This window comes from Thunnus maccoyii, chromosome 20 (genome assembly GCF_910596095.1).
Source record: "Thunnus maccoyii chromosome 20, fThuMac1.1, whole genome shotgun sequence".
Taxonomy (NCBI): Eukaryota; Metazoa; Chordata; class Actinopteri; order Scombriformes; family Scombridae; genus Thunnus; species Thunnus maccoyii.
In genome coordinates, this window is record NC_056552.1 from 15,347,892 (window position 1) to 15,362,440 (window position 14,549).

General features: G+C 40.9%; 4 protein-coding genes across 5 annotated transcripts; 1 reads left to right on the forward strand and 3 right to left on the reverse strand.

Moving 5' to 3' along the window:
• Positions 1-827: 827 nt before the first annotated feature.
• LOC121886565 (rho-related GTP-binding protein RhoG-like) lies at positions 828-2,665 on the reverse strand. Its single transcript, XM_042396641.1, has 2 exons — positions 1,740-2,665; positions 828-1,426 (listed from the first exon to the last, which is right to left on the reverse strand). Exon 2 carries the CDS (start codon positions 1,398-1,400, stop codon positions 828-830), a length of 573 nt encoding a protein of 190 aa, XP_042252575.1. The 5' UTR covers positions 1,401-1,426; positions 1,740-2,665.
• A 353-nt stretch (positions 2,666-3,018) lies between these two features.
• Positions 3,019-10,243, reverse strand: pkmyt1 (protein kinase, membrane associated tyrosine/threonine 1). Its single transcript, XM_042396638.1, has 10 exons — positions 10,144-10,243; positions 8,892-9,309; positions 7,972-8,209; positions 7,549-7,828; positions 7,353-7,459; positions 7,100-7,272; positions 6,782-7,002; positions 5,257-6,632; positions 4,446-4,644; positions 3,019-4,344 (listed from the first exon to the last, which is right to left on the reverse strand). The coding sequence occupies exons 2-8, from the start codon at positions 9,264-9,266 to the stop codon at positions 6,254-6,256; spliced, it is 1,773 nt and encodes a 590-aa protein (XP_042252572.1). The 5' UTR covers positions 9,267-9,309; positions 10,144-10,243; the 3' UTR covers positions 3,019-4,344; positions 4,446-4,644; positions 5,257-6,253.
• On the reverse strand, positions 3,452-4,635 carry LOC121887367 (zinc finger protein 2 homolog). The gene is made up of 2 exons (XM_042398103.1): positions 4,446-4,635; positions 3,452-4,344 (listed from the first exon to the last, which is right to left on the reverse strand). Exons 1-2 carry the CDS (start codon positions 4,633-4,635, stop codon positions 3,452-3,454), a joined length of 1,083 nt encoding a protein of 360 aa, XP_042254037.1.
• Positions 10,244-10,277: 34 nt separating the features above from the next.
• LOC121886566 (elongin-B-like) lies at positions 10,278-13,919 on the forward strand. 2 transcript variants are annotated; one of them, XM_042396643.1, is made up of 4 exons: positions 10,278-10,374; positions 11,129-11,263; positions 11,485-11,593; positions 12,854-13,919. In XM_042396643.1, the coding sequence occupies exons 1-4, from the start codon at positions 10,372-10,374 to the stop codon at positions 12,964-12,966; spliced, it is 360 nt and encodes a 119-aa protein (XP_042252577.1). In that variant the 5' UTR covers positions 10,278-10,371; the 3' UTR covers positions 12,967-13,919. The 2 variants fall into 2 exon arrangements, with proteins under 2 accessions (XP_042252577.1, XP_042252578.1); XM_042396644.1 differs by lacking the exon at positions 10,278-10,374 and adding an exon at positions 10,548-10,568.
• The last annotated feature ends 630 nt before the right edge of the window (positions 13,920-14,549 follow it).

Genomic DNA, 14,549 nt, shown 5'->3' on the forward strand with positions numbered 1-14,549 from the left:
AATAACAAGAGTTCAGATGAAAAAGCCTTCATGAATAAAAAGATTTGCAGATGATTTTAAAATGTTAATGATTATTTTTTTAATTTGACATCTGATCTCGAGCAGTTTACTACATCTCCTCTTCTGTTGCATAAAATCATATTTAAATTTTTGTGTGTGTATATAAGATAAGATAAGATATACTTTAATGTTAGGGAATTTTCTTGGGCTCACCATTACTGCATCATAGAACATGTCTCTCCCAAACATACCTACTTTCATACCTTACATCATTCATACAAAACAAAACAAACAAAATCACAATAGGACCAATGACATCAAAAGAAAAACAAACAACAACAACAAAAAAATCCACTACACCTTATAAAACTAATTTTCTTTCTTTATCAAATTGGATTGGTTTTAAACATTTCAATGATTGGTTGTAACACTGCCTTTGTGTGCAGCTGCTGAGCCCTACATTCTTTGTTCTGCTTACCATCCAGTCTGAATCTAGCCAATAAATATATAGCCAATAAAATGTTATGAGATCAAATTGATTTATTCATGTAGCCAAGTCAAAACAACACAGCACAAAAAGTAGTGATGAGCAAACTAAAATGGCTTGTAAAATATGTATATATTTTTCAAAATGTAACTGTAACATGGTGACGTCTGTTACATATTAATATAAAGTTGGATAATTTACTTCTGTGGCATTTGCTTGTAAGAAACCCAAAGTGCATGCTTGTACCTTACACATGCACATGAAGAATCACTGATGTACAGAAATGCACATACAAAGATTAAGTTAAATTAAAAGTAAGATATGTATATGCAACATTAATTTACAGGAGTACACATGGTTTCTTGCTGGCGGTTGAATGACTGATGGAAGCACGCACAGCCTCATCAAACACCTCATCTAGTCCATCCTGGTTGATCGAAGCACACTCAAGATATTTAACAGCCTTTATCTGTCTGGCCATGGTTGTCCCCTGCTGCTGAGTGACTGTGGTCTGATTCTGCTCCCTCAGTTTTTCCAGGACCTCCTGATCATCACGCAGGTCACTCTTAGTTCCCAGAAGGAGAATAGGCACATTAGGGCAAAGGTGTTTAACCTCTGGGTGCCACTTGTGCTTGACATTCTCGTAGGATGATGGGCTAGCAATGGAGAAGCAGATGATGATGACATTGACTTGATTGTAGCAGAGGGGGCGTAAACGGTCATATTCTGCCCTGCCAGCGGTGTCCCAAAGGTTAAGGTCGACAGTCTGGCCGTCTACGCTGACCTGGGTACTGTATTTGTCAGAGAAACCTGGTATGTAGTCCTTGGGAAAGATCTTCTTGATGTAGGTGAAGAGCAGATACGTCTTTCCTACCGCACTGTCACCCACCATCACACACTTCACGCTCTGCATTGTTATGTCTTCGCTTCTAGAAATTCCTGAAATACAAGCAAAAAAACTATAAGTAACCATGACACTGATGTTTTGGATGCAGTGGATTTTGTTCTTGCTTTTTAACATCAGACCCCATTTCACAGCACATTACAAACTGTATATACTGTGTACTCTATATCCATTCAAGATAATGGTTTGACACTTATCAGTTTTTTCAGACTCAAATAAAAAAAAATCTAAACTGAATTTAAAAAATAGGCAGATGAAGATTCTATTTCCTCTCAAAACATACTGTATATTCAGCAAATAATGGAAACAGACATCAATAAATGAATAAATGGAAAAATTCTAACTTACCTCTCAGGTCTGTTATATTTCAATCTCATGATGGTGTGCCTTAGCTGACATACTGTTTAAATGAGATACAAGACTAAAACACACAGGTATGTAGGTGGTGCTTTGGAGACTGCATCAAGTTTTAACAAGTCACAGCCGGTCGGGAAGGAAAGGGAAGTAGATGTCCAGAATTGGGAAACACAGAACTCTCAAAATGTCGCAAGAGACGTTTTGTCATCCTTTCTAAGTGATGTAATGAGGTGCTGCAATGTTATTCAACTTGTCTGACAAGGCTGGGAGCAGTTATTGCTCAAAGATGGTGGAGTGATAATCTCATATCTCTAGTTCTTCACTCTAATGTGATATCTTATACACTAGTTATGTAACCCAATATTGAGGGATGGTGGTAGTTTTAAAACATACGTTGACTGCCCACAGGGAGGCACTGTACTAGCAGGTCAAAAATAGAAAACTGTTAACTATACTACTGCACACCACTGCTGCAATTTTGCAGTTTCAAAGGCCAATCTAATCTTGGGAGTTGAGTTCTCATTAAACCAGAGGGGGAATTTCACATCTTGTCAAGCTACCAATTTAGACCTGCATTTTTGTACAGGATCTATTTATTATATATGTCCAGTGTTTCTTCCCGACTACAGCTGGCCTCATCAACAAGAGTCCCGCTGACACAGAATCTGTCCCGTCCACTGACACTACATGTTACATTCATGGAAAATCTTGTTATTCATTATTTTTTCTCTTGCTTTGTATAAGTACTTGTATTTTCTCTTAACTTATATTAATATACTTATAATTAATATGTTTGTATATTCTGATTGTATTGCACTACAACCACAAGGCAAAGTTCTTGTATGTGCAAACCTACTTGGCAATAAACCTGTTTCTGATTTGAAATAGTAAATATTTATTGTAATAATGTTTACACATTCTATGCGGATGTGGTTGCCTGCTACTCTACCGATCAATAAACCACATAAGCAGAATTGACTGTTAATTACGCTGCCACCTGACATGTCGGACCAGACCAAACATTACAGATGCTTCTTAAAGTCATTTCATCACCAACAACCAATTTTTCCTGAGACAAATCAACTGTGAGATCACAGCAGGACAATTAGCATAGCACCTTTCAATCCACTTTCAATGCTGTGAAGTTCTACCCAGCAAGCCACAACTTTGCTGACTTTCTGACAACACAATAATTGGTTTTGCTTTGGGGAATCAACTTATATAGGATCAATATAAAGTAATCTTACAGGCAAAGAAGAACAATTTACCATAAAGAAGTACCAAATACATTTATTCAATTTGTAAATTTGCATGTGCAGGTCCACACTAGATGCGTAACACAGTAACCACAATCTCAAAACAACTGACAGGCAACAGTAAGGCTGGAACAGATTGTGCGTCAGATTGCACTTGACACTTGAAAGCTGACATGTGCTCTACTCTAAGCTTCCTGTTGTGATGAAAAGAAGGCACATTTACTTTTCCATGTGACACTCTTACAGATACATCATTTTCTGGACAGGATTGCAATATGCTCAACTGACGCTCACAGAGGATAACTTGACATCGAATTTTGAGAATCCAACACTTTCAGTTTGTAGCTTGCAGACAGGCAGCCTTTTCCAGTGTTCATCCCTTAATATAAATAACACGATACGTAATGAAAAATTCTGGATACATCAGCTGCCGAAAACACAGCTGCCTCACAGATGAGTCTGCTGGTGTTTCTTCATGTTACTTGAGTGACTAAAACTTTTGCCACAATGACTGCAGCCGAACGGCTTCTCTCCTGTGTGGTAGCGCAGATGCACAGTCAGGTAGCCCGACTGGCTGAAGCGCTTTCCGCACACGGAGCAGCAGTACGGCTTCTCCCCCGTGTGGACTCTGTTGTGTTTCTTGTAGTCGCCTGCGTGCCTGAAGGTGCGACCGCACAGAGAGCAGCAGTAGTGTTTTCTGGTGTTTCTCTCGAATGCTTTCGAGCCTGAACCACACACTTTTGTGTTTGTTTGAGTGGCGTGTTGTTCTACTGCTCCAGCACTGTTGTATCTTTGAGACAGAAGCTCTTCTGTGCCATTTTGGTCCAGACTGAAAACATCTCCTGACTCAGTGGGGTGTGGTCCTGTATTGGCTTCAGGGGGTTCTAGGTTTAGCCTGCTGAAGGATGTAATGCCTCTACGAGCGTCATCATAAAAATAACTTGTGGTGTGCACAGCGTCTTCATCTGATGTAGGCTCTTCTTTCATTTTATTATCACTTTCAGTGATTGTAAGTTCAATTATGGGGTTTTCTTGGTTTGAAATTGGTGTTGACAGTCTGTTGTCAGCCTCGGTTTTGAGAGTTTTTGAGTCGTGTAAATAATCCTCATCCACTAGTAGTCTTGTTGTACATTTAGGGGAAAGACAGGAGGGGGCTAATGGTAGGATGGATGCCTCACAGTCCAGGTCTTCATATGGATTTGAGGGACAGATTACTGAAATGTCCTTATCAGACGGGATGAGTTCAATGTCCTCTTCCAGCTCCTCTTTCTGTTTCTGCTTCATGGGATGTAGGTCCACCTTGGCCGGCTGGGATGGAGGGCAAATCTGAGGCACAATTCCTGAAAGACAACAAAGAGAAAAATAGAATCAACTGTTGCATCAATCTGCTAGAAAACAAACAAGAGTTCTCTGGAGACAAATACTAGTTGTATTGTCTTACCATTGCTCTCCAATTGTAACTTCTCCTGGAGCTCCTGCAGTCTCCTCTTCAGACTCTGGTTCTCCCTCTGGGTTCGGGCAGTTTTCTCCTGGTACTCTGACACCGTCTCCTTCACCACCTCCAGAACCTCCTGCACTGCTTTAAACAGCAGTTTTTCCACTCGAGCATTCAGACGCTCAATTTTGGACATCTTTGTGCACTAAAAAGACAAAACAGAGTCTTGGTTTAGATCAGTGTAGGGCTGCAACAAACGATTATTTTCATTATTGATTTTCTCAATCAATCATTTAGTCTATTAAATGTTAAAAAATTGTGAAAAATTTCTCAAGATTTCTCATAGCCCATGATTCATTCTTCAATTTGCTTGAACTAACAGTTCAAAACCTTCAGACATTCAATTTACTGTCATATATGACAAAGAAAAACAGCAAATCGTCACAATTGAGAAGCTGGAGCCTGACAATATTTGATGTTTTTGCTTGAAAACTAACTGAAATGATTGATCGATTATACAAAATAGTCAGTGTAATAGTCCAGATCAGTGTGAGCATATTTCATAGACTTTGTGCAGAGGCATCATGGTTTCTGCAAATATTATTAACTTGCAGATCTACACTATTGCTGATCATTGATGATATTATAACCTACAGATATTACTGCAAAAATACATTTAGTTTAACAAACTACTGCCGTAACATAGCAAGCAAATTAGAAAAATCAAGATCAGCATCTCACTTTTAACTAGACTAAGAGGTTCTACCAGATTATTACTAATATATTTCAATTCTTAATAAAAGGAGAAGCAGCATACCTTAAACCTTCAATTAAGTGTCGCGGTTTTTGATGAATCCCAGATTACGTAATGGTGTTCCCTGTAGAAACGCTCATTGTCACGATGTTTATGCAGATATTCGCGATTATGTTGCAGAATCGTTTCTCAGAACATGTCAGACCAGGTGTTCATTTGGCACCTGAAGGTAAAGCGGTTTTGCACGATACACGGGTTCAAGAGTCTAAAATCGGTTTGGCGGATTATTTAATAGCCCGGTAGATGTGAGTATTATTATGTGCACGACAGAAACATTACCACTAACACACCATCCCCTTCCTGTGTCTTCAAGGCGGCTGCTATCCTGCGTTATAGGCGTTGCTGCCATCTACTGGTGCACATGCCAACAGGACCTAAAATAATCTTCATCTCTTTATAAAGGATACATTTACTCATCCACTGCTTATCATGTGGTGCATCTTTCTGATTTGTATTCCTTACAGTTTGATTTATGTAACCTCTGGTGAAAACATTTTAAAAAGATTCATTTCTCTGCCAATAAATGATGTTTCATTTGTCAAGTCACGAAGCTTGACAGCAGCCACCAGTCACACAGGATTGTTTATTTTGGATGTTTCTGATATTCAAAACATATCTGACAAGTTTAGATTCTCTCCTCTGTTTATTTCTTTTTTTTTTTTGGAGCTGGTGGGATACATGACTCAAGTGTGCACAAAGCTAATGATAACTTACTATAACAATAAATCATGACTTGTCCTTTTCAGCAACTGTTTGCATTTACATAAACATAAAAAGTGCTTTAAGCTTCTGATTACATATTCAACCTTTCCACAAATTCTTTTTTTTTTTGTTCAAATACATGTTAAAAGAAGCTGTTACTGGCTTTTACTGTACAAAATGGCAAAAAACAGTTCATACAAACAAAGTAGTGAACATTCATACAATTAGGTCCTCTTCACCAGACACTTTAAAGTGAGAGAACGTCCCTGAATGTAAACTGGCAGTCTTGAACTTGTGGCTATCCCTCTATGGCGGTGTCTTCGAACAGACTGAGCAGGTTCTTTGGTTCAAAGTTGGGCCGGGGTACAGTCTCCTCTGTTCGGACCCAGTTACGACCACGCCGCTGCGAGGACTTGGTGGATGAAGTGTGTCGGCTCTGCGTGGAGCTTTCATACATGCTGTCGGTGTGAAGCTCTGCGTGTATGGGGCTCGCGCTGGGCGTCAGCGTGCGGCAGGAACCATTTGAGTGGATGCTGGAGGGGGTCGGCGCTAAGTCACAGGAGGACCAATCATACAGATTTGAGTGAGTGGGCGTGTGGGCAGGACTGCGATGACTGTGCGCTGGGGAGCCTGGGAGAGGAGTGGACGTACTCTCTACACATAGTCTGGATTTGACCCTGTTGAACGAGAGAAATATAAGTTTAAGTAGGGAATTTAAAAAGTAATCCAAAGTAGGACATTATCTTCTTTTGCCATTAAGGAGCAAGCTTGTCAAAAACATTTCGACACCACACCTCTCATCATCACACACACGGGGATTTTCTACCTGTGTGAGAAGGTAGGGGAAAGCTCCGGGTCCAAGGGATCCAGCACAAACACTGCATCATCCTCTGGGCTGCCTGAGTCAGCATGCATGGCGCTGAGAGGCAGGGTTAACTCCTTGTCCCAGCTGTCCTTAGGAGGAGTGCAGGGTACTGGCTTGGTCCAACGAGGGAGGAACGGCAATTGAAGAGAAGAGAGGAGTCTACATCCAAAGCACATGACCGACTGTGAGGGGAAAAAAAATAGAATTAAAATATTTAATGTTGAGAAAAAGTATAAACTGTTTAAGTTCTTCCTACAAAAGGCTGATTAGACACATTACCTGGCAGAGGGAGGCAAAGGTCAGCATGGTCTCAGCGAGCATTAGGCAGATGCGCCTCTTCCACCTGTGTTTCCTAACAGAGGGGAGGGCAAGAAGTTCAGAGACTGTCGGTCTGTCGGACGGTTCTGGGGCCAACATCATCCGCAGTACTGTCTGAAGCTCAGCTGATAGGCCTGCAAATACAGAAATATTAATAAAATAAGTCTCCTTGAATAAAGACCAATGGGATAATTTCACAAGATTTAGATCTTACCACTGGTAAACTGTGAGGGGAGGTAGCCTTGTCTGAGCTGTTGCCAGCCCTCTCCACCATTGGGAACCTCGATATTACAGGCAAGCTCCAGAATAGAAACGCCCAAACTAAATGAAAATGATTCAACATTAATTAATCAGATCAATCAAGTTACATATTTAGAATATAATTGATTTTTCACGTATGGTATTTGTACCTGAAAACATCTGCAGCAGGCCCGTACTCCCCACGCAGCAGCTCAGGAGCCATGTATCTGGGATCTCCCTCCTGGATATCCTCTTTCACTTTCCCCTCTACAGGATCTGTGCTGTTCTGTTTGAGCTCAAGCAGCAGCCCGAAGTCCCCCAGTTTGAGACACCCAGAGTCAGTGATAAGGACGTTGGCAGGCTTGAGGTCTAGATGCACAAAACCGTGAGAGTGCAAGTGCTGCAGTGCTGAGAGAAGGTCGCACAGGTAACCCCAAGCTGCACGCTCATCTAGATTGGAAAGTGTCACAACAAAGTCGATAAGTATGTCTGGGGAATTGAGATTAAATAAGAGCAAAAGAGCAAGAGGCACAGTATCATGATATCATAGCCAAAGCAATATCAGGATATATGATTGTCTCTTTCAGACAGACCTGGGCCAGGAGGTTGGTTTTCAGCATGGAGCAGCAAGCTGGTGCTACACAGCTCTGTCTGAATGAATAGTCGGCCACACTCCTCCCAGGCTGCCACAAAGTTCAAGATGTGAGGATGGGGACAGAGGCGCTCGTGGTTTCTGGCCTCCCTCACACTCCGGTTCCTCTCACTGTTGCCCCTGAAGCGATGAGTAGAGCGCTTGACTGCATACTGGCGGCCGTCCTTGCTGCTTTGCACCTAGAAAAACACAGAGCGTGCTGAGGTCTCGTCTTCGGTTTGGAGATCTCCCAGTTATGATTTTGGTTATAGTGTGAAAATAGACTTACAAGGAAATTTCAATTCGTGTTGTGAGTTTTCCCTTTACAAAACCACGGCACAGATGTTCAAACAAGATTTTATAAATACTGTTATGTAACAAGTCCTCTTTTTTTTTTTAACATCAGGCAATTTCCAGGTTTGGTAAAGATGTTTGGTGTCTCACTTTAGAAAACTATTTTGTGTTTGTTTTATATGCCTATTATTAAGAAACTTTCTCACAGAATAGCAGTTCTTAGGAAAAAAAATTCTGATTAATCAAGGTAACATTGGACACTTGACTGAACTGAGTTTTACCTTTGAGAGGAGTTCACCTTTTCTCAAAGTGCTTATGATGCAATTAATACTAGTCTGACTCCTGACCAACTAACTTTAACTCAAAGTCATTGTATCATCACACTGAATATGGACCACTATAAAATTTGAATCAAGAGTTACAGTGATATATTGTTTATGTATTTGCCTTAAAGAAGTGAACATGTATCTTGATAAAAGGCAGCAATATATAATATAGTTTGCATGTTATATTGCTTTCACACACACACACACATATATATATATATATATACAGACACACACACACTGACATTTTTGTCTTGCTCACCTTGTAGACCTCTCCGAATGAGCCCCTCCCCAGCAGGCCCAAATTAGTGAAGCACTGACTGAAATAGGACTGCTGCTTACTGGGATCATATACCGAATTTGGAGGGGGAGACTTAGTAAGAGAACGTGATAGGGGTGTCCAGGGGGATGGATGCTGGGGGAACATCCGGCTCAAAGGGGGACATCCCTTGGATGGTGGCAGCGGGGGCAGAGAGTGTGAGAGTCGAGCTGGGGAGGAGCAGGATGAGTTGGACGTAGAAGACGAGGAGAAAGGGAGACGGCGCTTCTTGAGGGAAAAGGACTGCTCTGCATGGGAGAAGTGAGTCGGAAGAGGGAGAGGCACCCTGGAAACTGTGGTTTCCACCGCCACCGACATTGTTGTAGGAACTTTTTCAGTTCCTTCCTTTGAAGATATTGAGCTGCAACAGTCAAGAGAAACCTGTTAAACACAAACAGTCTTGGCTGACAGTTAATATGAATGTACAAATGCCACTTTTGCACTGCTCATGCTCATTCAGTGTACTGATACAAAAAAATCAAATGTATGATGTAAAAACAAAAGCACAGCACTTGATATTTAAATATCCCCATAAAACGTATTCATTTAAACTCAGGCACATTTGCTATAAAATATGATCTACAAATATTGACTAACATTTGTTCAGGTACCAAATTATCTGTGTTACTAACTCACTAACAAGTAAAATGAACCAAAAAATGGTCGAGCTCCTCCTTTACCTAATACTGTTCAGCACAGTTTAGACAGAGATACAGTATGTTCCCTCATTTGACTCAAAAGCAGAGATATGGCATCTTAAACATCCTGCTTAGACCGGTTTTCTGATACCAGTATCACTCTGATCCTTTGATATTCAGCTCATTTGTAGAACAACAGCTCTCTGTGGCCTGGAGATGGGTGCTGGCGTTAAGAAGCAGGACAGACCTGCTTAACCGAGCAAACACTTTACAAGTTTGACAACCTCAGTTTTCAACTGTAATATGAATTTACATCACAGTCAGTTAGAATTTAAATTATGTCAGTCCATGTCGGTAAGTTGTAGCTCACTGTTTACAATGACTGACCCATGTCATCCCCACAAAACAAATGCTGGCTACCATTAATTTAAGGCGTAACCAGTCAACAGCATAAGATAACCTTATCTAACGTTAGCTAGCTGGTTAACTAACCGTCAAACAACGTTCTGTAATTGACAGTTCAGCGTTAAGTAGGTAGAAGTAAGTATCACACTCACCATAATCCAATATCAACAACAGACAGTCTCGGTCAATCCAAACCAAACTGCGCCTACAGCCTTCAAGCATTAAACTAGCTGGCGCCAAATTCTGAAAACGTTACGCTGTCCTGCGCAGCTGTGTTTCGTGAATACAACATGCTTATCTGAATTTGCGCAAGAGCCGCAAGCGGTGCAGTGTGGACAACACAGGGCTGGCGCTACTGACGAGCTAGCTGACTACTTGAAATGGTAACTTTATTATTATTATTACTACCAGTAATCTTGTGAGATTGGTGCCTAGATACATACACTGGATTAACGTTCAACGCCTTGTATTAACGCGATAATAACAAACGGTACTGTCGGTTAAAGGAGTGTTAGTGTCAGTTTCTGTTTGCTATGTTAGCTTCGCCTCACCAGCTATAACGAGAGACTGCAGCGAGGTAACTTATCTTAGCTCGGCTAACCTTGGACTTAGATTAGTCAGGTCGGCTGCACGTATTCTGCCATTGTACTACAATGTCTGCCCACTTATCTGTCAAATTTATACCCTCAAAACTCTCAAGGCTGTTTTGTATTGGCTAATTCGCGTTAGCCTGGAGAGCTAACAACGTTCAATGAATTGCCAGTAACGTTAATTCTGCTGTATCCGGGAAATACTTACCCTGACACACTAAGTATTTTAACAGCCAACTAAAAACTTAAGCTCCCTTCATATGTCATTGCTTAGAAGACGCATTCAGTCTAGTGAGGGAGGGGTTATAAACAGTTGTAAAGGGGACACTTATTGTAAACTTGCATGGCCTACAGAGTGTTTGGGCAGATAAACAGGAGATACTGCCAGTTAACCTGGTTGTGAATTATTACCTTATATGTAGATTCAGCCATCCTGTTTGACCTCATCGTAAATGTAGAGTAACACTTGTAAGCTCTCATCTTAAGGATCAAATCCAGTTGCCTTTTGACATACAAATCAATCTATGCCCATGTTTCTTTCTTTCAGGACGTGTTCTTAATGATCCGGCGTCACAAGACCACAATCTTCACAGATGCCAAGGAGTCCACCACCGTCTATGAGCTGAAGCGTATTGTTGAAGGTATTCTGAAGAGACCACCTGAGGACCAGCGGCTCTACAAAGTGAGTTTTGGGGCCAGTTATGCCAGTGATACCTATTATAGTCCTGTCACACAAAAGTTTTATCTCAGCATCCTTACTCATGGTGGTTGTCCTTCCTAAGGTTGACTGAAACATTTGCTTGAAATGTCTGACACAGTGTCTCCATGTTCACGGATGCAAGCTTATACATTTTTGAGACCATTGGGGAGGCTTTTGTGACATTTTCAACTGTTGTTCCACAGGATGACCAGCTGCTAGAGGACAGCAAAACTCTTGGTGACAGCGGATTCACCAACCAGACTGCCAGACCTCAGGCCCCAGCTACAGTTGGTCTGGCTTTCCGCATCAATGGTATGTTCAGTCCATGTTATGTTGTATGCCTGTTAGGATCGGGGGTGTTGTTTTTCCATTTTCTCCTCATTATCAATTATTTACTCACACTAGGAAATGCACCATATATTCTGTCTTTCCAAGTAATTTTTTCCTGGGTTGGAAATTCTGCTTTAGTGTAGTGATTGAACTTGTTTGATTTAGGTTAGATTAAGGTTTGCAGTCATGCTGCTGTCATGTATTGGTAGATAAAATGGTCATTAACAAATTCTAGTCTGAAAAGGATGCTCCTGCTTGTCATCCATTCTCTTGCACTTTTAAATATGAATCTATGGTGTTCAGTGCCATCTAGGAGTTATATTGTGATGAAATAATAAAATGTATTCTGTGTTATAGTGATTTTACTTCAGTCTGCCTTGTCTACTTTAGGCAGTGAGTTTCAAATGTCTCCGGTACAGACAACTTCCAACTGTGCAACGTTTCAGTCGGGTGCTATAGTAATAGAACCCGAGATAGCGGTTTTAAGTGCAGCTGAATGAGTTTGCCCACTTTGCAGAAATTGGCATTGTGCCTCTTACTCTCACTTGCTGCATCTATCGCTGCCTCTCCTACAGCAGAATCACCCCTGTATGTATTTTGAACTTTGGTGTCAAATGTTGAGTGTGGCCTGAAGCTCTGGCTCTTTGATAGCAAAACTATTTCAACTGCTACACTCAATGTCAACAAGTTTACCATACACAAGACAAGATAACTGACAGAGAAGGTGAATATGTCCTGCCTGGTTCGTACAGAGGTCAGAGTTGGTTGACCATGATGCATTGTGAGGGATGAAAAGGAGAGTTTTTTTTTAAATTTGATACATCTCTCGGAGGAGATTGCAAAATGAATGTAGATTTGATATGATTCACAATAAGTGGATCAAATTTGGATTTTCCTTTGTGCTCCACACCTTTTTATAAAATCAATCTTGACACCATCCTGAACCAAACATCATATTTGAGCTGCCAGTCTGAACATGCCCAGAAGGTCGTAACTGGTTCCAGCAAACAGTTAAACTAATACATAGCTTCCCTGTGACTAATAGTTGTGGCTTATATTACCTAACTCTCAAGACTTATTTCCTTTTTTACCTTTTTAAGAATACCAGAGTCATTTTTTTATTTGAGCTTGAGCTGATCCGCCGCCGTACATGTTCACAGCAGCGACTGAGACCGATTTAGCCACGTGCAACCTCGCCGTCACAAATTCAACTAACCATTTCCTGTCTCTTCCGCCCTCCAGATGAGATGTTCGAGCAGCTGCACGTCGAGGCCTTCTCCAGCCCCCCAGAACTCCCCGATGTGATGAAGCCTCAGGACTCCGGTAGCACTGCCAACGAACAGGCAGTGCAGTGATAGCGGGGGGAGAGAGAGAGAGAGGAAACGAGCAATGGAGGGAAGGATGGAAGTGGGTGTGTGTGGATTAACTGCAGTGAAGAAGTAGCGGGGTGGAGGATATGTAATATAATTTCAGTTGATGGATGGGGACATTATAGGTAACCAAGCCTATCCATGTGACCTTCATGCTGTCATCCCAGCATCCCCCCCCAACCCCCCTCCCCCCCTTAATTTGCTTCACAAGTCATTTTTTTTTTTTAACTCTCTATGATTTCCACATCACATGCGGTTCTGCTCCTTGACTTCGCTCTTAAGCACCAACTGGCTCAAATTTCTTGAGTGAAGAAGTTGGTTCGGAAAGTATGAGTGTGTGTGTGTGCGTGTATGTGTGTGACTTATTATAATTATTATCATTAATATTTTGGAAACAGGTGAAGGTGTAGTTGTGTGTCACAGTGCTCTAGAAGTAACATGCATGGGTAAGGAGTCCGGTGTCTGAATCGGCAAACTGCATGAACAAATCAAAGCAAAGGCTTTATTTTCACACAAATAGATAAACCTTTAACTGATAGTTTCCTCTGCCCGATTCTCCCAATTTTGTTGTACATTTCTGATTTCAATTTCATACCAGGAAAAAAAAAAAAGTCTTTATAATAATTATGTTCAAGTCATTGTTGTTGTCATTTTTTTTTTTTTTCTTCTGTATGTTTTACTTGTCCGTTCTTTGTATGTTTCATGCACTGAGACCAAAGGCAGGTACCTCTTGGACACCAGAGGAATATTTTTGGTCAGAGGACATTTTGTCTGTGTCATACAATATACTTAAGAAGATGTGTTTAACTTTTTAGTTTTGAAAATGCATTTGTCACCGCACGTCATCAACATCAATGTCGCACCTTCCCCTAATCACATAAACATAGCCTGTAACTGTGAGCTTGCTTAATTAAAAGTTTTTCCTGTTTTGTTTTTTACACTGCTGATTGTGCTGGATTTTTTATTTTAAACACAGGTTTGTGTCAACTTTTTAAATGAAGACTACAAAATTCAAAGGTTGTGTTTTTAAAAAAAGTTAGTCTACTCTTGGTCTAATACACAGACAGGGCTGAGGCTACCATATAATATTTTTTTCCATAGTGGGGATTTTGACGTCATTGGAGGAAAAACACAATTGTTACTAATAACACTAATGACGGCTTCACTCTATTCAAGTGTCCCAATAAACTGACAGTGAGCCGGCATGAATAAGACCCTTATATGGAAGCAACAAATGAAATTCAACCATTGTTAAGTTTATTATTTACACCACTGTGACATGAACAAATTAAATTTTATTCTTGTGTTGTGCACACGATAGCGGGCCCAGCCCACATGAGCTTATAAGACACCATAAATTCAAACAAGCCAGGACCAAGAGTACAGCGTATAGAGAGAAAAAGATGAAACAACTGAAGCATCTTTCACCCTCAGATCTTCAGACCATCACTGAGTAGGGCAAAACTCCTAAGTCCTGTTAAGGTTAGAATATTATAAGTGAAGTACGGTATGTTTAGAACGATTGGTATTTTTCACTGGTACTTTGGGACCTTGAGTCACATACTGGG